At 54.5% G+C, this 26862-nt stretch overlaps 1 protein-coding gene across 1 annotated transcript in view; it reads right to left on the bottom strand.

Annotated features, from left to right (window-relative positions):
* Positions 1 to 21820, bottom strand: part of LOC147100963 (death-associated protein 1 homolog) — a 53795-nt gene extending 31975 nt beyond the window's left edge. The window contains exon 1 of the mRNA XM_085966077.1: positions 21655 to 21820. Within this exon, the coding sequence (XP_085822203.1) occupies positions 21655 to 21715 (61 nt within the window). The 5' untranslated portion in view covers positions 21716 to 21820. The remainder of the gene's footprint in view (positions 1 to 21654) is intronic.
* Between the last annotated feature and the right edge of the window lie 5042 nt (positions 21821 to 26862).

The following is a 26862-nucleotide window of genomic DNA, read 5'->3' as shown; positions in this document are numbered from 1 at the left end:
GAGGGGGCGAGGGCTGGAGGAGGTTAGAGAGAGAGGGAGGGGGCGAGAGCTGGAGGAGGTTAGAGAGAGAGAGGGAGAGGGCGAGAGCTGGAGGAGGTTAGAGAGAGAGGGGGCGAGGGATGGAAGAGGTTAGAGAGAGAGGCAGGGAGGGGGCGAGGGATGGAGGAGGTTAGAGAGAGAGGGAGGGGGCGAGGGCTGGAGGAGGTTAGAGAGAGAGGGAGGGGGCGAGAGCTGGAGGAGGTTAGAGAGAGAGGGAGGGAGCGAGGGATGGAGGAGGTTAGAGAGAGAGGGAGGGAGGGGGCGAGGGATGCAGGAGGTTAGAGAGAGAGGGGGGGGCGAGGGATGGAGGAGGTTAGAGAGAGGGAGGGGGCGAGGGCTGGAGGAGGTTAGAGAGAGAGAGAGGGAGTGGGCGAGGGATGGAGGAGGTTAGAGAGAGAGGGAGGGGGCGAGGGATGGAGGAGGTTAGAGAGAGAGGGAGGGGGCGAGGGACGGAGGAGGTTAGAGAGAGAGGGAGGGGACGAGGGATGGAGGAGGTTAGAGAGAGAGGGAGGGAGGGGGCGAGGGATGGAGGAGGTTAGAGAGAGAGGGAGGGGGCGAGAGCTGGAGGAGGTTAGAGAGAGAGGGAGGGAGGGGGCGAGGGATGGAGGAGCTTAGAGAGAGAGGGAGGGGGCGAGGGATGGAGGAGCTTAGAGAGAGAGGGAGGGGGCGAGAGCTGGAGGAGGTTAGAGAGAGAGGGAGGGAGCGAGGGATGGAGGAGGTTAGAGAGAGAGGGAGGGAGGGGGCGAGGGATGGAGGAGGTTAGAGAGAGAGGGGGGGCGAGGGATGGAGGAGGTTAGAGAGAGAGGGAGGGGGCGAGGGCTGGAGGAGGTTAGAGAGAGAGAGAGGGAGGGGGCGAGGGATGGAGGAGGTTAGAGAGAGAGGGAGGGGGCGAGGGGTGGAGGAGGTTAGAGAGAGAGGGAGGGGGCGAGGGATGGAGGAGGTTAGAGAGAGAGGGAGGGGGCGAGGGATGGAGGAGGTTAGAGAGAGAGGGAGGGGGCGAGGGCTGGAGGAGGTTAGAGAGAGAGGGAGGGGGCGAGGGATGGAGGAGGTTAGAGAGAGAGGGAGGGGGCGAGGAATGGAGGAGGTTAGAGAGAGAGGGAGGGGGCAAGGGATGGAGGAGGTTAGAGAGAGAGGGAGGGGGCGAGGGCTGGAGGAGGTTAGAGAGAGAGGGAGGGGGCGAGGGATGGAGGAGGTTAGAGAGAGAGGGAGGGAGGGGGCGAGGGATGGAGGAGGTTAGAGAGAGAGGGAGGGGGCGAGGGCTGGAGGAGGTTAGAGAGAGAGGGAGGGGGCGAGGGATGGAGGAGGTTAGAGAGAGAGGGAGGGGGCGAGGGATGGAGGAGGTTAGAGAGAGAGGGAGGGGGCGAGGGCTGGAGGAGGTTAGAGAGAGAGGGAGGGGGCGAGGGATGGAGCAGGTTAGAGAGAGAGGGAGGGGGCGAGGGATGGAGGAGGTTAGAGAGAGAGGGAGGGAGGGGGCGAGGGATGGAGGAGGTTAGAGAGAGAGGGAGGGGGCGAGGGCTGGAGGAGGTTAGAGAGAGAGGGAGGGGGCGAGGGATGGAGGAGGTTAGAGAGAGAGGGAGGGGGCGAGGGATGGAGGAGGTTAGAGAGAGAGGGAGGGGGCAAGGGATGGAGGAGGTTAGAGAGAGAGGGAGAGGGCGAGGGATGGAGGAGGTTAGAGAGAGAGGGAGGGGGCGAGGGATGGAGGAGGTTAGAGGGAGAGGGAGGGAGCGAGGGATGGAGGAGGTTAGAGAGAGAGGGAGGGGGCGAGGGATGGAGGAGGTTAGAGAGAGAGGGAGGGGGCGAGGGATGGAGGAGGTTAGAGAGAGAGGGAGGGGGGCGAGGGATGGAGGAGGTTAGAGAGAGAGGGAGGGGGCGAGAGATGGAGGAGGTTAGAGAGAGAGGGAGGGGGCGAGGGCTGGAGGAGGTTAGAGAGAGAGGGAGGGGGTGAGGGATGGAGGAGGTTAGAGAGAGAGGGAGGGAGGGGGCGAGGGATGGAGGAGGTTAGAGAGAGAGGGAGGGGGCGAGGGATGGAGGAGGTTAGAGAGAGAGGGAGAGGGCGAGGGATGGAGGAGGTTAGAGAGAGAGGGAGAGGGCGAGGGATGGAGGAGGTTAGAGAGAGAGGGAGGGGGCGAGGGCTGGAGGAGGTTAGAGAGAGAGGGAGGGGGCGAGGGATGGAGCAGGTTAGAGAGAGAGAGAGAGGGCGAGGGATGGAGGAGGTTAGAGAGAGAGGGAGAGGGCAAGGGATGGAGGAGGTTAGAGAGAGAGGGAGGGGGCGAGGGATGGAGGAGGTTAGAGAGAGAGGGAGGGGGCGAGGGATGGAGGAGGTTAGAGAGAGAGGGAGGGAGGGGGCGAGGGATGGAGGAGGTTAGAGAGAGAGGGAGGGGGCGAGAGCTGGAGGAGGTTAGAGAGAGAGGGAGGGGGCGAGGGATGGAGGCGGTTAGAGAGAGAGGTAGGGGGGCGAGGGATGGAGGAGGTTAGAGAGAGAGGGAGGGGGCGAGAGCTGGAGGAGGTTAGAGAGAGAGGGAGGGAGGGGGCGAGGGATGGAGGAGCTTAGAGAGAGAGGGAGGGGGCGAGGGATGGAGGAGCTTAGAGAGAGAGGAGGGGGCGAGAGCTGGAGGAGGTTAGAGAGAGAGGGAGGGAGCGAGGGATGGAGGAGGTTAGAGAGAGAGGGAGGGAGGGGGCGAGGGATGGAGGAGGTTAGAGAGAGAGGGGGGCGAGGGATGGAGGAGGTTAGAGAGAGAGGGAGGGGGCGAGGGCTGGAGGAGGTTAGAGAGAGAGAGAGGGAGGGGGCGAGGGATGGAGGAGGTTAGAGAGAGAGGGAGGGGGCGAGGGGTGGAGGAGGTTAGAGAGAGAGGGAGGGGGCGAGGGATGGAGGAGGTTAGAGAGAGAGGGAGGGGGCGAGGGATGGAGGAGGTTAGAGAGAGAGGGAGGGGGCGAGGGCTGGAGGAGGTTAGAGAGAGAGGGAGGGGCGAGGGATGGAGGAGGTTAGAGAGAGAGGAGGGGGCGAGGAATGGAGGAGGTAGAGAGAGAGGGAGGGGGCAAGGGATGGAGGAGGTTAGAGAGAGAGGGAGGGGGCGAGGGCTGGAGGAGGTTAGAGAGAGAGGGAGGGGGCGAGGGATGGAGGAGGTTAGAGAGAGAGGGGAGGGAGGGGGCGAGGGATGGAGGAGGTTAGAGAGAGAGGGAGGGGGCGAGGCTGGAGGAGGTTAGAGAGAGAGGGAGGGGGCGAGGGATGGAGGAGGTTAGAGAGAGAGGGAGGGGGCGAGGGATGAGGAGGTTAGAGAGAGAGGGAGGGGGCGAGGGCTGGAGGAGGTAGAGAGAGAGGGAGGGGGCGAGGGATGGAGCAGGTTAGAGAGAGAGGGAGGGGGCGAGGGATGGAGGAGGTTAGAGAGAGAGGGAGGGAGGGGGCGAGGGATGGAGGAGGTTAGAGAGAGAGGGAGGGGGCGAGGGCTGGAGGAGGTTAGAGAGAGAGGGAGGGGGCGAGGGATGGAGGAGGTTAGAGAGAGAGGGAGGGGGCGAGGGATGGAGGAGGTTAGAGAGAGAGGGAGGGGGCAAGGATGGAGAGGTTAGAGAGAGAGGGAGGGCGAGGGATGGAGGAGGTAGAGAGAGAGGGAGGGGGCGAGGGATGGAGGAGGTTAGAGGAGAGGGAGGAGGAGCGAGGGATGGAGGAGGTTAGAGAGAGAGGGAGGGGGCGAGGGATGGAGGAGGTTAGAGAGAGAGGGAGGGGGCGAGGGATGGAGGAGGTTAGAGAGAGAGGGAGGGGGGCGAGGGATGGAGGAGGTTAGAGAGAGAGGGAGGGGGCGAGAGATGGAGGAGGTTTAGAGAGAGAGGGAGGGGGCGAGGGCTGGAGGAGGTTAGAGGAGAGAGGGAGGGGGTGAGGGATGGAGGAGGTTAGAGAGAGAGGGAGGGAGGGGGCGAGGGATGGAGGAGGTTTAGAGAGAGGAGGGAGGGGGCGAGGGATGGAGGAGGTTAGAGAGAGAGGGAGAGGGCGAGGGATGGAGGAGGTTAGAGAGAGAGGGAGAGGGCGAGGGATGGAGGAGGTTAGAGAGAGAGGGAGGGGGCGAGGGCTGGAGGAGGTTAGAGAGAGAGGGAGGGGGCGAGGGATGGAGCAGGTTAGAGAGAGAGAGAGAGGGCGAGGGATGGAGGAGGTTAGAGAGAGAGGGAGAGGGCAAGGGATGGAGGAGGTTAGAGAGAGAGGGAGGGGGCGAGGGATGGAGGAGGTTAGAGAGAGAGGGAGGGGGCGAGGGATGGAGGAGGTTAGAGAGAGAGGGAGGGAGGGGGCGAGGGATGGAGGAGGTTTAGAGAGAGAGGGAGGGGGCGAGAGCTGGAGGAGGTTAGAGAGAGAGGGAGGGGGCGAGGGATGGAGGCGGTTAGAGAGAGAGGTAGGGGGGTGAGGGATGGAGGAGGTTAGAGAGAGAGGGAGGGGGCGAGAGCTGGAGGAGGTTAGAGAGAGAGGGAGGGGGCAAGGGATGGAGGAGGTTAGAGAGAGAGGGAGGGGGCGAGGGCTGGAGGAGGTTAGAGAGAGAGGGAGGGGGCGAGGGCTGGAGGAGGTTAGAGAGAGAGGGAGGGGGCGAGGGATGGAGGAGGTTAGAGAGAGAGGGAGGGGGGCGAGGGATGGAGGAGTTTAGAGAGAGAGGGAGGGGGCGAGGGATGGAGGAGGTTAGAGAGAGAGGGAGAGGGCGAGGGATGGAGGAGGTTAGAGAGAGAGGGAGGGGGCGAGGGCTGGAGGAGGTTAGAGAGAGAGGGAGGGGGCGAGGGATGGAGGAGGTTAGAGAGAGAGGGAGGGAGCGAGGGATGGAGGAGGTTAGAGAGAGAGGGAGGGGGCGAGGGCTGGAGGAGGTTAGAGAGAGAGGGAGGGGGCGAGGGATGGAGGAGGTTAGAGAGAGAGGGAGGGGGCGAGGGATGGAGGAGGTTAGAGAGGGAGGGAGGGGGCGAGGGATGGAGGAGGTTAGAGAGAGAGGGGGAGGGCGAGGGATGGAGGAGGTTAGAGAGAGAGAGGGGGCGAGGGATGGAGGAGGTTAGAGAGAGAGGGAGGGGGCGAGAGCTGGAGGAGGTTAGAGAGAGAGGGAGGGGGCGAGGGATGGAGGAGGTTAGAGAGTGAGGGAGGGGGCGAGGGCTGGAGGAGGTTAGAGAGAGAGGGAGGGGGCGAGGGTTGGAGGAGGTTAGAGAGAGAGGGAGGGGCGAGGGTTGGAGGAGGTTAGAGAGAGAGGGAGGGGGGGCGAGGGCTGGAGGAGGTTAGAGAGATAGGGCGGGGCGAGGGTTGGAGGAGGTTAGAGAGAGAGGGAGGGGGTGAGAGCTGGAGGAGGTTAGAGAGAGAGGGAGGGGGGCGAGGGCTGGAGGAGGTTAGAGAGATAGGGAGGGGGCGAGGGATGGAGGAGGTTAGAGAGAGAGGGAGGGGGCGAGGGATGGAGGAGGTTAGAGAGAGAGGGAGGGGGTGAGGGATGGAGGAGGTTAGAGAGAGAGGGAGGGGGCGAGGGATGGAGGAGGTTAGAGAGAGAGGGAGGGGGCGAGGGATGGAGGAGGTTAGAGAGAGAGGGAGAGGGCGAGGGCTGGAGGAGGTTAGAGAGAGAGGGAGGGGGCGAGGGATGGAGGAGGTTAGAGAGAGAGGGAGGGGGCGAGGGCTGGAGGAGGTTAGAGAGAGAGGGAGAGGGCGAGGGATGGAGGAGGTTCGAGAGAGAGGGAACGAGCAGAAAAAAAGGCAAATGGAACACAACGAAAAGTAGTGCTGACAGAACAAGCAGAGGTAAAGCGCCCAACTTTTTTAATGTTTAAAGTTTATTTAGTAGTTTAGGGATTTAAATTCCACTCTGTTGTTTGTGTCGATTTATTCCTGTAATGTCAGTGTCACTGAGCATGATCCGAAAGCAAAACTGGGCCTGCCCAGGGAGACTGGAATTCACCAAAAATCCATACAGAAAGTTTTATAAATACTTAACAAGCTCACCAGTTACTGAAAGAGGTGAAGGCAGGTTAACAGTTTAGACTGGAACCTTCACCACAACATAGGCTTGTTGGCAATCTAAGGGTTAAGAAAAGTTTCTCCAGTGTTGTGAGTGTCGTGCTTCCCACATTCTAGTGAGTCATGGAGCTGGACTCTCATCCTGCTCCTCAAAAATGCCCCGGGCAGGCAGCAAAACTGTTTTAGCTCCATCTCGTGGTGCTGGCGTGTAGTCAACCTTGCAAAGTTTCAACACCTCTAACATCGCTCCTCTAATGAAGTGAGGCCCAGTTTCTCCGGTCTCTCCTCATATCTAAAGCCTCTCATCCCTGGGATCATCTCAGTCAAATCTCTTCTGCGCTCTCTCCAAAGCCTTGAGATCATTCCTAAAGTAAGGCACCCAAAACAAGACTTGTGGTCTAACCAGTGATTTGTACAGGTTTGACATGGACCTCTCCTTGTATTCTCTGCCTCCATTTATAAAGCCCAGGATCCATTGGGGGAAAGATTCAGTACATCCCCATTTGGGGCGCCATTATCAGCCGTGCGGAAAGTTTAGCGCCTGGCGCTAATTATCGCCTCCGACGGCAAACTTGGCTTTTATCGCCCCTGGAGGTGATTGGAGCGCTAAATCAGGCGCTTCACACCTGTCTTAAGGCGCAAAGGCCGAGGAGCGAGGCGTTACCTCAGAGCGCTGGTGAAGCAAGGACGGGCAAATCAAAATAAACCTGCAAAGTGCTGCTCAGTACCCAAAACTCCTTCACACAGCGTTGAATCTCTCCCGAAGTCTCTCTCTCTCTCTCTCAGAATGCGTGGTGCAAAAATGTCACCAACAAAAAAAGGCAGGAAGCGGTCACCTTTAAATAGCGCTCCCCCAGTCCCTTCCTGACTGCAAAACGCTCCCCTCAACCTGTCGTTGCTAGCGGCAGGCGGTAAGGCAGGGGACGCCACTCAATATCCGGACCCAGGCGCTACCGGAGCGTTGCGCACCCGACTGACATCATGATCTGCCGGCGCAGGAGATCGTGGCGGTAGTGTTTAGCGCCGCCGCAAAATGTCTAGTTAATTTCGCGAGCGGCGCAAAAATCGCCACGCCCGGGCGCTAGTGGCTTTGTGCCCCATTAGCGCCCTCTTAAGGCGCTAACGGGAGGTGCAAGCAACTGAATTTTCCCCCCAAGATGTTTTATTTTGCAGTTTCATCAACTTGTCCTCTCACCTGAGATGTTATACCTGTCAGGAAAGATTGAACAGACTGGGGCTCATCTCCAGAAAAGGGAAGACCATGGGGTGACCTGATGGAGGTCTTTAAGATGATGAAAGGGTTCGATAGGGTAGACGTAGAGAAGATGTTTCCACTTGTGGGGAGACCAGAACTAGGGGCCATCAATATAAGAGAGTCACTAATAAATCCAATGGGGAATTCAGGAGAAACCCCTTTATTCAGAGAGTGGTGAGAATGTGGAACTCGCTACCACAGGGAGTGGTTGAGGTGAATAGTGTAGATACATTTAAGGGGAAGCTGGATAAACATGAGAGAGAAAGGAATAGAAGGGTATGGTGATGGGGTGAGATGAAGACGGGCGGGAGGAGGCTGGTGTGGAGCATAAACACCGGCACGGACCAGAGGGGCCGAATGGCCTGTTTCTGTCCCACATATTGTAATACTTTGGTAGATTTGTGTATCTCAAACCCCTCAGTCTCTCTGCTCCTCCACTCCTTTTAAAGTTTTACCATTTAGTATCTATTTCTTATTCTTATTCTTCCTCCTAAAATGTATCACCTCACATTTCTCTGCATTAACTTTCATCCAACATCTCCCAATCTACCACCCTACCTGTGTCCTCCTGAAATCACTTACAGTCCTCTTCAGACTTAACCGTGTTTCCTATTTCTGTGCCAGCTGCAGATGTTGATGCTGGGTCCCCTTTACCCAGGTCCAGACTGTTTCTATATATTGCGAAGATGACTAGTCTCAACACTGACCCCTGGGGGACTCCACCGTTTCCATCCCCTTCTGTCTGAATAACATCCATTCACCACTGCTTTGCTGCCATTATCTAACTTACTATCGTCACATTATGTTTGATACATCGCCCCTCCGCACACTTTTACACGCTCTTTGTTAGCTCAGAAAAGGAACTTCAAAGCTGCTAAAACCAGCACAACCAAAGCAAAGTGGAGCCCGAGCACAGCAAGAATCCACAGTAGCAGCTCAGAGATATCTCTCCCTGCTCCCCGTATCCCTCAGGAAACGCTCAGGAGAGAAATTCTCCTTATTTTGAAGGCCTGGGTGAAGGCGGAGCACCAGATGAGATTGAAAAGGAGCAAAGCAAAGCTGAAAATACACAGCAGAGGTTCTTTCCTCACCTCCGCCCCCCTCCTTTCACTGCCTCTGCATTGGCTTAAAATCTGTTATATCTCTAACTTCTTCCGGTTCTCTCTCCACGGACGCTGCCTGACCTGCTGAGTATTTCCAGCATTGTCTGTTTTTAGTTCAGATTTCCAGCATCCGCAGTATTTTGCTTTTGTTTTGGGTTTTAACACCCAGTAGATTGTAAGAGGGCGGGGAGAGCGAGGGAGGGGAGCAGTTTCACAGGTTTGAGGTTCTGGGTAAGAATGAGTTTGAGTAGGAAATGGTGTAATGATTAACACAGTGAGGATTAGGGGAAGTATTTAGGATGGGAGATTTGAGAAGAAAAGACAGACTTGCATTGATATAGCGCCTTTCACCACCTCAGGACGTCCCAAAGTGCTTTACAGCCAATGAAGTACTTTTTGAAGTGTAGTCACTGTTGTAATGTAGGAAACACAGCAGCTAATTTGTGCACAGCAAGCTCCCACACACAGCAATGTGATAATGACCAGATAATCTGTTTTAGTGATGTTGAAGGATAAATATTGGCCAGGATACCAGGGGGAGAACTACCCTGCTCTTCTTCGAAATAACGCCATGGGATCTTTTACATCAACCTGAGAGGACAGACGGGGTCTCGGTTTAACATTTCATCTGAAAGACGGCACCTCCGACAGTCCGGCACTCCCTCAGTACTGCCCCTCCGACAGTGCGGCACTCCCTCAGTACTGCCCTCCGACAGTGCAGCGCTCCCTCAGTACTGCCCCTCCGACAGTGCAGCGCTCCCTCAGTACTGCCCCTCCGACAGTGCAGCGCTCCCTCAGTACTGCCCCTCCGACAGTGCAGCGCTCCCTCAGTACTGTCCCTCTGACAGTGCAGCACTCTCTCAGTACTGCCCCTCCAACAGTGCATCACTCCCCCTGTACTGCCCCTCCGAGAGTGCATCACTCCCCCTGTACTGCCCCTCCGAGAGTGCAGCACTCCCTCAGTACTGCCACTCCAACAGTGCGGCACTCCCTCAGTACTGTCCCATCCGACAGTGCGGCGCTCCCTCAGCACTGCCCCTCCGACAGTGCGGCGCTCCCTCAGCACTGCCCCTCCGACAGTGAGGCGCTCCCTCAGTACTGCCCCTCCGACAGTGCGGCGCTCCCTCAGTACTGCCCCTCCGACAGTGCAGCGCTCCCTCAGTACTGCCCCTCCGACAGTGCAGCGCTCCCTCAGTACTGCCCCTCCGACAGTGCAGCGCTCCCTCAGTACTGTCCCTCTGACAGTGCAGCACTCTCTCAGTACTGCCCCTCCAACAGTGCATCACTCTCCCTGTACTGCCCCTCCGACAGCGCAGCGCTCCCTCAGTACTGCCCCTCCAACAGTGCAGCACTCCCTCAGTACTGCCCCTCCGACAGTGCGGCGCTCCCTCAGTACTGCCCCTCCGACAGTGCGGCACTTCCTCAGTACTGCCCCTCCGACAGTGCGGCGCTCCCTCAGCACTGCCCCTCCGACAGTGCGGCGCTCCCTCAGTACTGCCCCTCCGACAGTGCAGCGCTCCCTCAGTACTGCCCCTCCGACAGTGCGGCGCTCCCTCAGTACTGCCCCTCCGACAGTGCGGCGCTCCCTCAGTACTGCCCCTCCGACAGTGCGGCGCTCCCTCAGTACTGCCCCTCCGACAGTGCGGCGCTCCCTCAGTACTGCCCCTCCGACAGTGCGGCGCTCCCTCAGTACTGCCCCTCCGACAGTGCGGCGCTCCCTCAGTACTGCCCCTCCGACAGTGCCGCGCTCCCTCAGTACTGCCCCTCTGACAGTGCGGCGCTCCCTCAGTACTGCCCCTCCGACAGTGCGGCGCTCCCTCAGTACTGCCCCTCCGACAGTGCGGCGCTTCCTCAGTACTGACCCTCCGACAGTGCGGCGCTCCCTCAGTACTGCCCCTCCGACAGTGCGGCGCTTCCTCAGTACTGCACCGGAGTGTCAGTCTAGATTTTTGTGCTCAAAGTTGAAAGGATTCGCAAATTTCATGTCTCCCCTGAAGATTTACTTCTGGCTTATTGGAGAAACCCTGGCTGGACTGAGTTTAAAATCCAGGGCTCCAGGGCCCAACAAGATGGCTACGGTCAACCTCAGGGCAAGGCCTGCAAAGTTCAGGTTTGGGCTGACAAAGAAGGAATGTTCCAGAAATTAGAAGGCAGACAGGCCTTCTGCATCTATGTATGAGAAGCAAACAGTGGCATTCGGGCCTCTGATTAAAGCTCATCAAGGCCGTTTGCACAGATAATCAACAGGTAATAGCTGCATTCAGACCTTCGTTAGCTGACTTCAACACTGTTTGGAAACGATCAACGGGGCATTAAAACAGGAATGGCCCCATCACAAGAGCAGTTACACAAAGGAAAACACTTATGGGACGTTTAAAGACCGATTAACCGGCCATCCAGGTCGACGGGCCCAAATTGTTTTCCTTTGTATCATCTTCAACATGTCCAGGTCAGACAAAGAAACAGGCTGATCTGGCGAGTGATAAGGGCTCCCAAAAAGGGGTATAAGTAGTCCCTCGGGAAGCCATCACTCTCTCTCTCTTGCGCCTGGACTCCGGTGCCCTGCCTTAACATCAAGAAGATCATCGACGAAGAGCCCGTCCAGGGAAGCAGGATACCGGCAGTTACATTTAAATCACTGGGGTATCTCTGCTCCGGGCGGTGAAAACCCTAAAGACATCGGCAGGCAACGGGGCACGGAGCAGGCGTTCTAACATCCGAGACTGGTGAGCATAAGTTTTCTGGTCCATCACAAGACAACTTAGATAGGTGTAAAGGGTGGGAGTTAAGGGGATTGCTAAAATTGTCATTTTAGTCATTTTCCCTCGATGTGTCCGTTTCTCCTCCCCCGCTAAGTGTAATCGTGTTGCATCCATAGTGATTCTCTCTGTATAGTGATTATTTCTCTATTTTAATAAACATTGGTTTTCTTTGCACCGAACCACTGGTCTCGTTTGTCTATGTCGCTACTCGTAAATAAGTCCGCTGCTCAGAACTAAAAAGGGGGAAGCGATTCGAACTGCACGGGGCTGGGGCAGCTCAGGCACGACTGACTGACCAGACAAAAACCCCAAACCAAAACCCCCTACAAAGTCTCTGGAGTGGGACTTGAACCCACATCCTTCTGACTCACATCAGCATCTCATCCCAGTGACCCATCTCCATGTGTCAGCCCAGACAATGGGTGTTGACAGACTATTCTCCCATGGGGGGAGTGTAACAGCTGAACCTGATCCTCTCACCACCTGATGCCACAAACATGCGCTTCAAGAACATAAGAAATAAGAGCAGGAGTCGGCCATTCGGCCCCTCGAGCCTGCTCTGCCATTCAATAAGATCATGGCTGATCATCGACCTCAACTCCACTTTCCCGCCCGATCTCCATATCCCTCGATTCCCCTAGAGTCCATAAATCTATCGATCTCAGCCTTGAATATACTCAACGACTCAGCCTCCACAGCCCTCTGGGGCAGAGAATTCCAAAGATTCACAACCCTCTGAGTGAAGAAATTCCTCCTCATCTCAGTCCTAAATGGCCGACCCCTTATCCTGAGACTATGCCCCCTAGTTCTAGACTCTCCAGCCAGGGGAAACAACCTCTCAGCATCTACCCTGTCAATCCCCTTCAGAATCTTGTATATTTCAATGAGATCACCTCTCATTCTTCTAAACTCCAGAGAGTATCGGCCCATTCTACACAATCTCTCATCATAGGACAGCCCCCTCATCCCAGGAATCAATCTAGTGAACCTTCGTTGCACCGCCTCCAAGGCAAGTATATCCTTCCTCAGATAAGGAGACCAAAACTGTGCCCAGTACTCCAGGTGTGGTCTCACCAAGGCCCTGTACAATTGTAGCAAGACTTCCTTACTCTTATACTCCAACCCCCTGCAATAAAGGCCAACATGCCATTTGCCTTCCTTATTGCTTGCTGTACCTGCATGCTAGCTTTCTGTGTTTCTTGCACGAGGACACCCAAATCTCTCTGAACACCAACATTTGAAAGTTTCTCACCATTTAAAAAATATTCTGTTTTTCTATTCTTCCTACCAAAGTGAATAACCTCACATTTCCCTACATTATGCTCCATCTGCCACCTTACTGCCCACTCACTCAGTCTATCTATATCCCTTTGCAGACTCTTTGGGGGAGAAATTGGGTGAGTAGCGCCACTTGTTAGCGCCTAAAGAGGCAGGCAGTGGCTGTAGCGCCACTGGCTGCGCCTCCCGCGATATTGAGTTGGGGCGATAATGGTGGCGTTAGTCTTTTGCGCTGCGCCGACACCGATGACGTCATCGGTGTGCGCAGCGCCCCATTCGCGCCCCGTTCGCGATATTTGGTAGCGAACGGCGCAGTTGCGCCGTTCGCTACCCGCACCCGGTTCACGGGGCCTTACTGTGCCGGCAGCGGCGCAAGTTAAGGTGGAGGTGCGGGGCGGCCACCTTTTTCGGTGGCCGCCTGCCCGCACCTCCATCCCCGGCCTCCTAACCACCCCCCCCCACGGCATTGCCGGCTGTTGCCCGAGAGCCTGGCACTTCTCCTTGGTGCCGGGCTCGTTTGCCGGTACTCGCGATCGGGGATCGTGCTGTTGCAGGCACCTCCCCCTTAACAGTGGGAGGAAGGCCTGCAGTACTGCAGCGTACCGTGCCGCAGCGTGTGGCGCTGCGGCACGTTGCGCTGCGATATTCAGTTTCAGCGCCCTAAGAGGGACGCGGAGCGCCTCGAGCCTCACCTCGTGTCCCGCGAGGGGCAATGAAACTGAATATCGGACGATCGCTGAAGCCACGAACGCTGTGCTAAATCCTGCGCTCAGGTGACTTTTGCGCCACTTTGGCGCCCCAACCCAATTTCTAGGCCTTTGTGTTCTCCTCACAGCTTACTGTCCCACCTAGCTTTGTATCATCAGCAAACTTGGATACATTACACTCGGTCCCTTCATCTAGGTCATTAATATAGATTGTAAATAGCTGAGGCCCCAACACTGATCCTTGCGGCACCCCACTAGTTACAGCCTGCCAACCTGAAAAAGATCTGTTTATCCCTACTCTCTGTTTTCTGTCCATTAACCAATCCTCTATCCATGCTACTATATTACCCCCAACCCCATGAGCCCTAATCTTGTGTAATAACCTTTTATGTGGCACCTTATCGAATGCCTTTTGGAAATCCAAATATACTACATCCACTGGTTCCCCTTTATCTACTCTGCTAGTTACATCCTCAAAAGCTCAAATAAATTTGTCAAACATGATTTACCTTTCATAAAACCATGTTGACTCCGCCTAATCATGTTATGATTTTCTAAGTGCCCTGAGACCACTTCCTTAACAATGGATTCCAGCATTTCCCCGACGACTGATGTCAGACTAACTGGCCTGTAGTTCCCTGTTTTTTTCTCTCCCTCCTTTCTTGAATAGCGGGGTTACATTTGTGACCTTCCAATCCGCTGGGACCATTCTAGAATCTAGGGAATTTTGGAAGATCAAAACCAATGCATCCACTATCTCTTCAGCCACCTCTTTTAGTACCCTAGGATGTCGGCCGTCGGGTCCAGGGGATTTGATGGCTTTTAGAATCATAGAAACATAGAAGATAGGAGCAGGAGTCGGCCATTCGGCCCCTCGAGCCTGCTCCGCCATTCAATGCGATCATGGCTGATCATCCAAACTCAGTACCCGGTCCCTGCTTTCTCCCCATACCCCTTGATCATTAGTCCCATTAGTTTCTCTAGTACTTTTTCTCTACTTATATTAATTACGTTAAGTTCCTCACCCTCATTAGACCCTTGTTTCCCCACCATTTTTGGTACGCTTTTTGTGTCTTCTACTGTAAAGACAGACACAAAATATTTGTTTAATGTTTCTGCCATTTCCTTATTCCCCATAATAATTTCTCCTGTTTCAGCCTCTAAGGGACCAATGTTTACTTTTGCTACTCTTTTCCTTTTTATATACTTGTAGAAACTCTTACAATCTGCTTTTATATTTCTTGCTAGTTTTCTCTCATTCTATTTTTTCCCTTTTTATCAATTTTTTGGTCAACATTTGCTGGTTTCTGAAACTCTCCCAATCCTCAGGCTTACTATTATTCTTTGCAACATTATAAGCTTCTTTCAATCTAATGCTATCCTTAACTTCTTTAGTTAGCCACGGTTGGATCACTTTTCCCGTGGAGTTTTTCTTTCTCAATGGAATGTATTTTTGTTGAGAGTTATGAAATATTTCTTTAAATGCTCGCCACTGCTTATCTACCGCCATACCTTTTAATCTAATTTTCCAATCTACCTTAGCCAACTCGCCCCTGATACCTCTGTAATTTACTTTATTTAAGCTTAAGCTTTGCATCAGAAGAGTGATCAGACACAGCAACCCTGGCTGATTTCCCCCCTCTCTCTCTAACCCAGGGGACTGAGGTCAAGTGCAGCTCCTCGGCCTGCCCCCTGACCCCTGCTCCCTGCCCCCTGACCCTGATCAGCTAACTCAGCGCAGACCAGGGAGTAAAGCTGGGATCTTCCTGCTCCGTCTGTCTCAATACCACACTGGTCAGTGCCCCCGGGGCAGCTGGCTTCTAAAGAATTGGAAAAGCATTGGGGTAGCAATTGGCGTGTGTTACGCCTGTTTTTTTGGACGTAAAATGGGTGCAACAACGCTGAATGTAGCAACAGCCCGATCTACACGAGTGTTCGGGCCACTGCTAAATTCATCGGGACCATATTTTTCATAGTCCCTGGTGGTGGCCTAAAGCAGGGATATGGTAATGAGGAACCTAACGCCTATTTAAGGCCTCATTGTCAAACTGGGCGGCCCCGAGCGGGGCGGGTGTCGGGCCTACTCCGCTTGGGGGATGCGGCCTAACAAGCACGAGCTTGATGTGGAGATGGGACGAGCAGGAGTGCGATGGTGAGGGCCGCTGTCAGGCCCGCGATCGCTCCCCCCCTCCACCCCCCCACTCACCACCCCCCCCATCCTCACCCAACATCCCCGGGCTTACCTGCGGCAAGCAGCCTGAGACCGGTGGATTGTCAATGGACGAGCTGCCTCTGGAGGCCGACAGACGCCAACAGCTCACACTATTGCAATGAGGCACGAGGCTCAATATCGGGTGTCCCTCAGGCTCCTGGTTGGGTGACCCATTGTCTGAGCACCAGAGAATGAGCCACAACCAATTTCTACCTCGTTTATCAGAAACAATTTTTAAAGCACTATGGCCTAGAAATTCAGTATAGCCACTTTTGGGGCGGTAAAGTCGGGCGGGTGCTAAATTTAGCGCCCGCCGGAAAGTGGAGGCCACTTCGCCGATATTCAGTAGCTTTGGCCAAGGAGTTTGGGCGAGCGCTGAAACTGGCGTTGCACTCCTATCTTTAGGCGCTAAGCCGGCGGTGCGGACTGATAACGCCGAGGCCGGGCACAGCGCAGGTGCGGTCATGTTTTGATTGACAGCAGACACCCTGACGCCGGCCAGCTCTTAAAGGGGGAAGGGTCGACTTTGTCTGCAGCCACGCCCTGGATAGTGGAGCCCTGCAGCTAGGCCTGAACACTGCTGGTGGACCCAAATAGCGCCTGAAGCCATGCAGAAGGCCCGTGAACGAGCGCAGCGCTTCTCAGAGCATGCTTTGAGGGTGCTGCTTAGGGGTTTGGAAAAGAAAAGAGAGATCTTGTGCCCGGACAGTGGCAAGAAGGCTCCCAGGAGGCAGTACAGGAGAGCCTGGAGGGAAATTGCCCAGAGGGTCTCAGCCAACAGCGATGTCCCCAGGACTGGTGGCCAATGCCGCAAGAAGTACAACGACCTCACTCGGTTGGTCAGGGTGAGTACCCTTTCCAGTGTCCTCCTCATCCTTGCATGTGCACCTCACATTATGGGCAAAGGGACCTCAAAGGCCTAATGGCCAGCCCTCCTCCCGCAGCTATGGCACTGGCATGATCATCAATAGCACTTTCTGCACTTTACACACTGGCCAAGCTATTCGACCATGGGAGGCAGTGCACACAACAACAGGGCACCACACTGGCCAAGCTGTTCGACCATGGGAGGCAGTGCACACAACAACAGGGCACCACACTGGCCAAGCTATTTGACCATGGGAGGCAGTGCACACAACAACAGGGCACCACACTGTACTTAGAGGCCGTCCTTTCTCTTGCAGGCCAAGCTGGCGCAGAATCTGAAGAGCCGGACTGTCACCGGGAGAGGCTGTGTCCAGTTCCAGGAGCTCAGTGACCTGGAGGAGCGCGTGGCTTGACTCATGCGTGCCCGGGTGGTTGGCCCCGTAGCTATTGGAGATGCCGACCCTGTGCTGGGCCCCAATGGTAAGGACATGACCGTTTGCACCTCTCTCGTTCCCCTTGCGCTTCAGATCTACATCCTTTGCCACTGTCCCATCAATGCGCAGAATGCCACCACTCATGCCTCCCTCGCTGACGCCCTGTCCTCACTCTAAAGCTACTCTTGTGCCTTCCTGCTTTCAGCTGGTGAGGAGGAGGTCCCTGAAGCTGAGAGTGCCAGTCCCTCGGAAGAGGAGGACGACGAGGACCAAGAGGAAGGCGGCACATCGGAAGAACCCTCATCCGCGCCAGGGGATGGCAATGGAGGGGAGACGTCTTGCCTGGAGGAGAGCCAGGGGGAAGTGTTGCAGGGGGGTGTAGCTCCTGGGCCCAGTGGCGTCCAGGCACGCGGGAAGGGTCAGGCAGCACGGCGGCCTTCTCCCCAGAGGGGGGAAGTGTTGCAGGGGAGGGCAGTTGCTGGGCCCAGTGGCGTCCAGGCACGCGGGAAGGGTCGGGCAGCACGGCGGCCTTCTCCCCAGAGGGGGGAAGTGTTGCAGGGGAGGGCAGTTGCTGGGCCCAGTGGCGTCCAGGCACGCGGGAAGGGTCGGGCAGCACGGCGGCCTTCTCCCCAGAGGGGGGAAGTGTTGCAGGGGAGGGCAGTTGCTGGGCCCAGTGGCGTCCAGGCACGCGGGAAGGGTCGGGCAGCTCGGCGGCCTTCTCCCCAGAGGGAGAGTCCGGCCTCCAGTCCGGAGACGGTCCTCGCCCAGGAGGTGCGCCTCCTTGATGAAATATCCGCGGACTCGGAGCGGCGCCACACCGAGTTCATGGGGGTTGTGGGACAGTTGCCTCAGGCCATTGAGTCCCTGGCTCATAGTGTGGCCGATTTCGGGGACTCACAGGCCAGGGGTGTCGACCAACTCGCGGCAGCACAGGACGTGAGTCGAGAGTTCCTGGGTGGTGCCGTGCAGACACTGGCTGGTCTGATGCGGGCACAGACCAGGGCAGTTCGGGCACTCACTTCTGCCACACTCGCTGTGTCACAGAGGCATCGCCAGGGCACCCGCCGCCCTGCTGCAGCACAGCGGTCTGGCCTTCACCAGATTGCTGCGCTTGCTGCAGTGCCAGCCCGGCCGAGTGCCAGTGTCTCTGGCGACCAGCGAGCGCCTGGCATCAGCCAGCTTGCCCCCATTGCTACAGCCGCCACTGCCACTCCCCCAGCCAAGCTGCGACGAGCTGCTGCAGAGACTGATGCTGCCCAGCCACAGCTGCAGCAGTCAGCAGCCGGCCCCTCCAGGGCCGGACCTCGTCTAGGCCGACCCCCAAGGGCATCTGCCATCACGCATTGTGCCCCTCAGGAGCCTTCCCCCAGCCTTGCAACACCCACAGGGCCCAGGTTGAGGCGGAGCAACAGGTCGGGCAGGGGCCGGAGAAGCCTGCACAAGGACTCGCCCTCTCGGCACACCAAGTAGAGTGTGTTGCCAACTGTTTTTTTATATGGGGGTGTTTGTGTTCTGTATGGGGGGGGCTTATTTTGGTAAGGCCGAAGATGAAGGCAACTGTTTTTTTATATGGGGGTGTTTGTGTTCTGTATGGGGGGGCTTATTTTGGTAAGGCCGAAGATGAAGGCAAATGTTTTTTTATATGGGGGTGTTTGTGTTCTGTATGGGGGGGTTTGTCTTGGTTAGGCCGAGGATGAAGGCCAATTGGATGGACAAGTTTTGTTATTCCTCCCCAGGTTCTGGGAGTGAGATATGTTTTTGACTGTTTTTTGGGGGTCTTGTCTGTTTTTCTGTTTCATGTGGGAAGGGCCCTGAGTTTGTTAAATAAAGCTTTTTACTTATTCAGCTTGTCCAGGTGTCATGTTTCAAGTGGTTGTTGCGTTAACCGGCTGAGGGCTTGCGGAGCGGCTGCATTCAGGTGCGTTCATTGCCACAAGCCATTCCCTGACAGGGGGCCTAGAAGTGTCGTTCAATAAGCCACCGGCGGATGGCCCTTGGACCTTGTGGCTCCCTCCTGGGCTGGTACTCCTCCTCCTCCTCCTCCTCCTCATGGTCCTCCTGCTCGTCCTCCTGAGGTGGTGGTCCAACGTGAGGTGGCAGTGCCTGAGTCCTGCGGATAGCCAGGTTGTGCAGCATGCAGCAAACGACGACGAACTGGGAGACTCTATCCGGCGAATACTGTAGAGATCCGCCGGAACGATCCAGGCAGCGGAACCGTTGCTTGAGGACGCCAATCGTTTGCTCTATGATGTTCCTTGTGGCTTGATGGCTTTCGTTGTATGCCTCCTCAGCAGGGGTCCTGGGCGCGCGGAACGGGGTCATGAGCCATGTACACAAAGGGTAGCCCTTGTCCCCAATAAGCCATCCCCTTGGTGGAGGCTGTGCCTCGAACATGTCAGCCACAGTAGTCTGGCGCAGGATAAATGCATCGTGGCTGCTTCCTGGAAAGCGGGCATTGACAGCTAGGATGCGCTGCCTGTGGTCACACACCAGCTGTACACTGAGGGAATGGTAGCCCTTCCGGTTGCGGTAATCCTCGGCATTGTTGATAGGTGCCCGCATAGCCACATGCGTGCAGTCAATGGCGCCCTGCACCATGGGGAAGTCGGCGATCCTGGCAAAACCGACTGCACGCTGCTCCTGCCTCTCTAGGGTCATGGGGAAGGAGATGAATTGGTGTCTCCTTGCGAAAAGGGCATCGGTGACCTGCCGGATGCAGCGATGCATGGCGAACTGGGAGATGTTTGCTATGTCCCCAGCAGCGGCTTGGAAGGAGCCGCTTGCATAAAAGTTCAGAGCCACCATGACCTTCACGTCCACCGACAGAGACGTCTTGCACATCAGCTGTGGACGCAGATCTCTGTGAAGCAGCTGGCAGATCTCTGCAACCACCTCCCTTCTGAAGCGCAGCCTCTTAAAACAATGCGCGGCAGTCATGGTGAGATAGGACACCTGCTGCCGGTATTCCCTGAGTGGGTAAGGCCTACGTTGCCGACGCCTGATGGCCCCTCTGCGTCTAGGCATGGCTGGCCCTCTCACACAGCGTTTGCGAGCCCTTCGCACATAATGCTGGAACTGAGGGTTGGAACCCCATGCAGCCCCCATAATAAACTTGCAAACAGTGAAATCACAATGAGTCAAATTTCCAAGCTCTGGCCAGAAGCCAAAAATACCTCTCCTATGTTGTCCCAAATCAGTAAGGTCTGTTCCTTGGTCTCTGTCCAGAAATCCAAAGCACTAAAGTCATTGCAGCAAAATGGCTGGCCTTTATAGTTCAGTCTAAGTGCCCTTTAATTATCGCTCCCCGAGGCCCGCAGGGCCTCTGCTGCGTTCCACTTCACAGTTCTTAACAGTGCCACGCCCACATTGGGCGGGCGCCACTGAATTTCCGGTTTGGGGCGCACAAACGGCGTTGCACGACGAAATGACGTCATAAGCTGCACGCGCAGCTGAGCGGGCGCAAACACTTTGCGCCGGCGCTAAATGTCAACTGAAGTTGGGCGTAGGCGCAGATCGGCCTGCGCCCGGGCGCTAAGTGCCTAGCGCTCAAAATCTACCCCTCTTATGGCGCTAACGGCTGGCGAACGCTACTGAATTTCTAGGCCTATATATTGTAACAGAAACAGGTCTGTTCTACAAACATAGGAGCAGGAGGACTCCATTCAGCCCCTCGAGCCTGTTCCACCAATCATTCAGATCACGGCTGAACTGTTCCTCAACTCCATCCACCCGCCTTTGCTCCATGTCCCTCAATACCCTCACCCAACAAAAATCCATCAATCTCAGTCTTGAAAGCTCAGCCTCAACAGATTTTTGGGGGCGAGAGTTCCAGATTCCCACTGCCCTTTGTGTGAAGAAGTGCTTCCTGACATCACCCCTGAACGGCCTGGCTCTAATTTTAAGGTTCTGCCCCCTTGTTCTGGACTCCCCCCACCAGAGGAAAGAGTTTCTCTCTCTCGACCCGATCAACTCCTTTAATCATCTGAAACACCTCGATCAGATCACCCCTTAATCTTCTAAACTCGAGGGAATACAAGCCCAGTCTGTGCAACCTGGCCTCGTAATTTAACCCTTTTAGCCCCGGTCTCATTCTGGTGAATCTGCGCTGCTCCCCCTCCGAGGCCAATATATCCTTCCTGAGGGGCGGGGCCCGGAACTGAACGCAGTTACTCCAGAGGGGGTCTGACCAGAGCTGTGTAACTGCAGCGTAATTTCCTCCCCTTTGTATTCCGGCCCCCTGGAGATAAAACGTTACTGGGTGTGGGGAGGGGTAACAACAGTGTCGCCACACACCACACAGTAAGGACACCGGACTACACCACGCGGTGCGTTACCGACCTCACCTCTGGTCCCATGCGCTGGGTCCAAGCAGAAGCAGCAGTTTCTCCAGGGATGGAGGGGCGCAGAGTGATCTCCCAGATCTCTGCGCTCCTCCAATTCTGGCCTCTTGCGCATCCATGATTTTAATCGCCCCACCATTGGCGGCCGTGCCTTCAGCTGCCTGGGCCCTAAGCTCTGGAATTCCCTCCCTAAACCTCTCCACCTCGCTACCTCTCACTCGTCCTTTAAGACGCTCCTTAAAACTGACCTCTTTGATCAAGCTTTAGGTCACCTGTCCTAAAATCTCCTTATGTGACTCGGTTTGATAATCGCTCCTGTGAAGCGCCTTGGGACGTTTTACTACATTAAAGGCGCTATATAAATACAGGTTGTTGGTGTTATTGAATCACCGTGACCCCTCTGCTCCCTCATCTGACCCTGTCCTCTGCTCATGCAGTCCTGGGACAAGCTGCGGCCACAGCCTCACCTGTAGCTCCCACCCCACCCCCACCCCCCGGAAAACACCCAGTAAATACCCTCCCAGTCAAACCTGGATACCAAGCACGATCGTAAGACCCACAGGTGTCCTGTCCCAGCAACACTCAAATCCACTCTGCATCGTTCCAGTTCGCACCCCGCCACATCAAAGGCAAAATAAAAATCGATTTTCTAAAGAACTGACACCCCCCTGCCCCCACTTCCCCCGGTGAGTCAAGCTTCTAACCTGCTGGGGGGTGTCCTGCTCGTGTCTCGATCTTCTCCTGGAGAGGGGGCTGGGAGGACATTTCTCAGTCTGACGAGAGGCAGGAGACACAGGAACAGGTCGAAGGGGGATGAGTGGGGGGGCGGCAGAGGCAGAGCCCTACTGATGGAGAGAGAGAGAGAGCGAGAGGAGAAATCTGGAGCTTCCTGTCACTCCAGGATAAAAACAAAACCATCTGACCAGGGAGATTCCACTCAGCACCACCACACAGGGGAGAGGCAAGACCCCGTGAAGCAGATTCTCCTGGGGCGAGTGCTGACAGGCGGGGGGAGTTCACAGGTGGGAGACCCCCTTAAAGACCCCTTGGCTTCAGAGAGAGCTCTGGCTCGTCGTGTTACTAAACCGCACCTGACCGCTTTCCTAACGAGGCAGAAAACCGAAGGGTTTCATTAAATGGGCTGATCGAATGAGCTCATTGCCTGGCCAGGATGTCGGAGGTGTGATTGCGGTGGGTGGAATCTGTCATTGTGCTTTCACTCTGAGTGGGAGGTGCCGCCTGTGAGATGTCCTCACTCAGCTACAAGGAGCCCGAGGGATAGCTGACAGCTCCTCTCCGCTCCCAGAGTCCTCACAACCATTAATGAACAGATAACAACCGTGCCAACAGCTTGCATTGACGCAGTGTCGGTTACAATGGTCCTATCACAAAGACGGAACAGGCTGGGGCTCTTCTCTCTAGAACAGAGAAGGCTGAGGGTGACCCGATAGAGGTTTTTAAAGTTATGAAGGGTACAAGCAGGAACTCAAAAGGTAGTAATCTCCGGATTACTCCCGGTGCCATGCGTGAGTGAGGACAGAAACAGGAGGATCGAGCAGATGAATGCATGGCTGGAGAGATGGTGCAGGAGGGAGAGCTTTAGATTCCTGAGGCATTGGGACCGTTTCTGAGGGGTGGGGTGGGACCTGTACAAGCCGGACGGGTTGCACCTCAAGAGGACCGGAACCAATATTCTCACGGGGAGTTTTGCTAGTGCTGTTGGGGAGGGTTTAAACTAGCTTGGCAGGGGGACGGGAACCTGAGAGTGGATTCAGAAGGGAGAGAAGCAAAGCTGGAAATGGAAGGCAGAAAATGAGTAAGCAAGTTTGGTAGGCAGAGGAAACAAAGGCTAGAAAATAGACAACAAGGGAGTTTGGCAGCGCTAAATGGTGTATACTTCAACGCAAGGAGTCTAGGGAATAAAGCAGATGAGCTGAGGGCACAGATAGACACGTGGGAGTGTGATATTATAACTATTACTGAGACATGGCTGAAAGAAGGGCAGGAATGGCAGCTCAACATTCCTGGTTACAGGATTTTCAGACGAGATAGAGGGGGGATAAAAAAAGGAGGGAGTCGTAATATTGATTAAAGAATCAATTACAGCTGCGAGGAGGGAGGATATCTTAGAAAGATCATCCAATGAGGCCCTGTGGGTTGAACTGAAAAACAAAAAAGGGGCAATTACACTGCTGGGAGTGGACGATAGACCCCCGAACAGTCAGGGGAGATAGAAGAGCAAATATGTAGGCAAATTTCTGAGACGTGTAAAAATGGGGCAGTAATAGTAGGGGATTTCAACTTCCCTAATATTAACTGGGATAAAATGAGTGTGAAGGTATAGAGGGAGCAGAATTCTTAAAATGCATTCAGGAGAACTTTTTTAGCCAGTACGTAGCGAGCCCAACAAGAGAGGGGGCAGTTCTGGACCTAGTTTTAGGGAATGAAGCTGGGCAGGTGGAAGGGGTATCAGTGGGAGAGCATATTGGTGGTAGTGATCATAATTCAGTTAGATTTAGCGTAGTTATGGAAAAGGACAAGGATGGACCAGGAATAAAAGTTCTCAATTGGGGTAAAGCTCATTTTACTAAGCTGAGATGTGATTTAACCAAAGTGGACTGGAGCCAGAAACTTGAAGGTAAATCCGTGTCAGAGCAGTGGGAGGCATTCAAGGAGGAGATAGTGAGGGTTCAGAGCAAGTATGTTCCCTTAAAGAAAAAGGGTGGGACTAACAAATCTAGAGCTCCCTGGATGTCAAGGGGCATACAGGGTAGGATAAAGAGAAAAAGGGAAGCTTATGACAGATACCGAGGACTCAATACTGCAGAAAGCCGAGAGGAGTATAGAAAGTGCAGGGGTGAAATCATAAAGGAGATTAGGAAAGCAAAGAGAGGGCATGAACAAATATTGGCAGTAAACTCAAGGAAAACCCAAAGATGTTTTATAAATACATTAAGAGCAAAAGGATAACTAAAGTAAGAGTAGGGCCTATTAGGGAATTTATAATGGGGAACAAGGAAATGGGAGAGCAAATAAACAAATACTTTGGTTCTGTCTTCACAGAAGAGGACACAAATAACTTCCCAGAGCTGCTAGGGAACCAAGGGTCTAGTGAGAAGGAGGAATTAAAGGAAATTAGTATTAGTAAAAAAAATAGTGCTGGAGAAATTAATGGGACTGAAAGCTGATAAATCCCCAGGGCCTGATAATCTGCATCCCAGTGTACTAAAAGAGGTAGCCATGGAAATAGTGGATGCATTGGTTGTTATCTTCCAAAATTCTATAGATTATGGAACAGTTCCTGCAGATTGGAAGGTGGCAAATGTAACCCCACTATTTAAAATAGGAGAGAGAGAGAAAACAGGTAACTACAGACCGGTTAGCCTAACACCAATAGTAGGAAAAATGCTAGAGTCTATTATAAAGGATGTGATAACAGGACACTTAAAAAATATCAACGGGATTAGACAAAGTCAACATGGATTTATGAAAGGGAAATCGTGTTTGACAAACCTACTGGAGTTTTTTGAGGATGTACCTGGTAGAATAGATAAGGGAGAACCAGTGGATGTGGTGTATTTGGATTTTCAGAAGGCCTTTGATAAAGTCCCACATAAGAGGTTAGTGTGCAAAATTAAAGCACATGGGATTGGGGGTAATATACTGGCATGGATTGAAAATTGGTTAACAGACAGGAAACAGAGTAGGAATAAATGGGTCTTTTTCGGGGTGGCAGGCGGTGACTATTGGGGTACTGCAGGGATCAGTGCTTGGGCCCCAGCTATTCACAATATATATCAATGATTTGAATGAGGGAACCAAATGTAATATTTCCAAGTTTGCTGACAACACAAAACTAGGAGGGATTGTGAGTTGTGAGGAGGATGCAAAGAGGCTTCAAGGCGATTTAGACAAGTTGAGTGAGTGGGCAAATACATGGCAGATGCAGTATAACGTGGATAAATGTGAAGTTATCCACTTCGGTAGGAAAAACAGAAAGGTAGAGTATTATTTAAATGGTGATAGATTGGGAAATGTTGATGTACAGAGGGACCTGGGTGTCCTTGTACACCAGTCACTAAAAGCAAACATGCAGGCGCAGCAAGCAGTTAGGAAGGCAAATGGTATGTTGGCCTTCATTGCAAGAGGATTTGAGTACAGGAGCAAGGATGTCTTACTACAGTTATACAGGGCCTTGGTGAGACCACACCTGGCGTACTGTGTGCAGTTTTGGTCTCCTCACCCAAGAAAGGATATACTTGCCATAGAGGGAGTGCAGCGAAGGTTCACCAGACTGATTCCTGGGATGGCAGGACTGTCGTATGAGAAGAGACTGGGTCGACTAGGCCTGTATTCACTAGAGTTTAGAAGAATGATGGGGATCTCATTGAAACGTATAAAATTCTGACAGGGCTAGACAGACTGGGTGCAGGGAGGATGTTTCCCCTGGCTGGGGGGTCTAGAACGAGGGGTCACAGTCTCAGGATACGGGGTAGGACATTTAGGTCTGAGATGAGGAGAAATTTCTTCACTCAGAGGGTGGTGAAACTGTGGAATTCTCTACCACAGAAGGCTGTGGAGGCCAAGTCACTGAATATATTTAAGAAGGAGATAGATAGATTTCTAGACACAAAAGGCATCGAGGGGTATGGGGAGAGCGCGGGAATATGGTATTGAGATAGAGGATCAGCCATGATCATATTGAATGGCGGAGCAGGCTCGAAGAGCCGAAAGGCCGACTCCTGCTCCTATTTTTCTATGTTCTATGTTTTTATAAAGGTAACCTGTGCGTGGAGGCGGAAGACGTGGGTATGGTTCTTAATGAATACTTTGCGTCTGTTTTCACAAAAGAGCGGGACAATACAGACATTACAATCAGAGAGGAGGAGTGTGAAATATTAGATGAAATAAGCATAGTGAGAGAGGAAGTATTAAGTAGCTTAGCAGCTTTGAAAGTGGATAAATCCCCAGGCCCGGATGAAATGTATCCCAGCCTGTTAAGAGAAGTAAGAGAGGAAATAGCAGAGGCTCTGACCAGCATCGGACCTAGGAGTGAGCAGCGAGGTCAGGAGGAGGAGCTATAACCGGCATAAAAACCAGCGGCAGCGACCAGAGGCCCGAGACCAGCATCGGACCTAGGAGTGAGCAGCGAGGTCAGGGGGAGGAGCTATAACCGGCATAAAAACCAGCGGCAGCGACTAGAGGCCCGAGACCAGCATCGGACCTAGGAGTGAGCAGCGAGGTCAGGGGGAGGAGCTATAACCGGCATAAAAACCAGCGGCAGCGACCAGAGGCCCGAGACCAGCATCGGACCTAGGAGTGAGCAGCGAGGTCAGGGGGAGGAGCTATAACCGGCATAAAAACCAGCGGCAGCGACCAGAGGCCCGAGACCAGCATCGGACCTAGGAGTGAGCAGCGAGGTCAGGAGGAGGAGCTATAACCGGCATAAAAACCAGCGGCAGCGACCAGAGGCCCGAGACCAGCATCGGACCTAGGAGTGAGCAGCGAGGTCAGGGGGAGGAGCTATAACCGGCATAAAAACCAGCGGCAGCGACCAGAGGCCCGAGACCAGCATCGGACCTAGGAGTGAGCAGCGAGGTCAGGGGGAGGAGCTATAACCGGCATAAAAACCAGCGGCAGCGACCAGAGGCCCGAGACCAGCATCGGACCTAGGAGTGAGCAGCGAGGTCAGGGGGAGGAGCTATAACCGGCATAAAAACCAGCGGCAGCGACCAGAGGCCCGAGACCAGCATCGGACCTAGGAGTGAGCAGCGAGGTCAGGAGGAGGAGCTATAACCGGCATAAAAGCCAGCGGCAGCGACCAGAGGCGTACCAAATCAACAGCAGAGGAGAGAGGTAAAAAATAATCCAAGAGTGACGTCACCAGGAAGCAGGTAGGTGATTGGTTGGAT

Source organism: Somniosus microcephalus, chromosome 24 (assembly GCF_052327205.1).
Source record: "Somniosus microcephalus isolate GS21.2 chromosome 24, FLI_Smic_1.0, whole genome shotgun sequence".
Classification (NCBI taxonomy): Eukaryota; Metazoa; Chordata; class Chondrichthyes; order Squaliformes; family Somniosidae; genus Somniosus; species Somniosus microcephalus.
The sequence above is the reverse complement of the archived record's forward strand: the minus strand, read 5'-3'. Positions and strand labels throughout refer to the sequence as shown.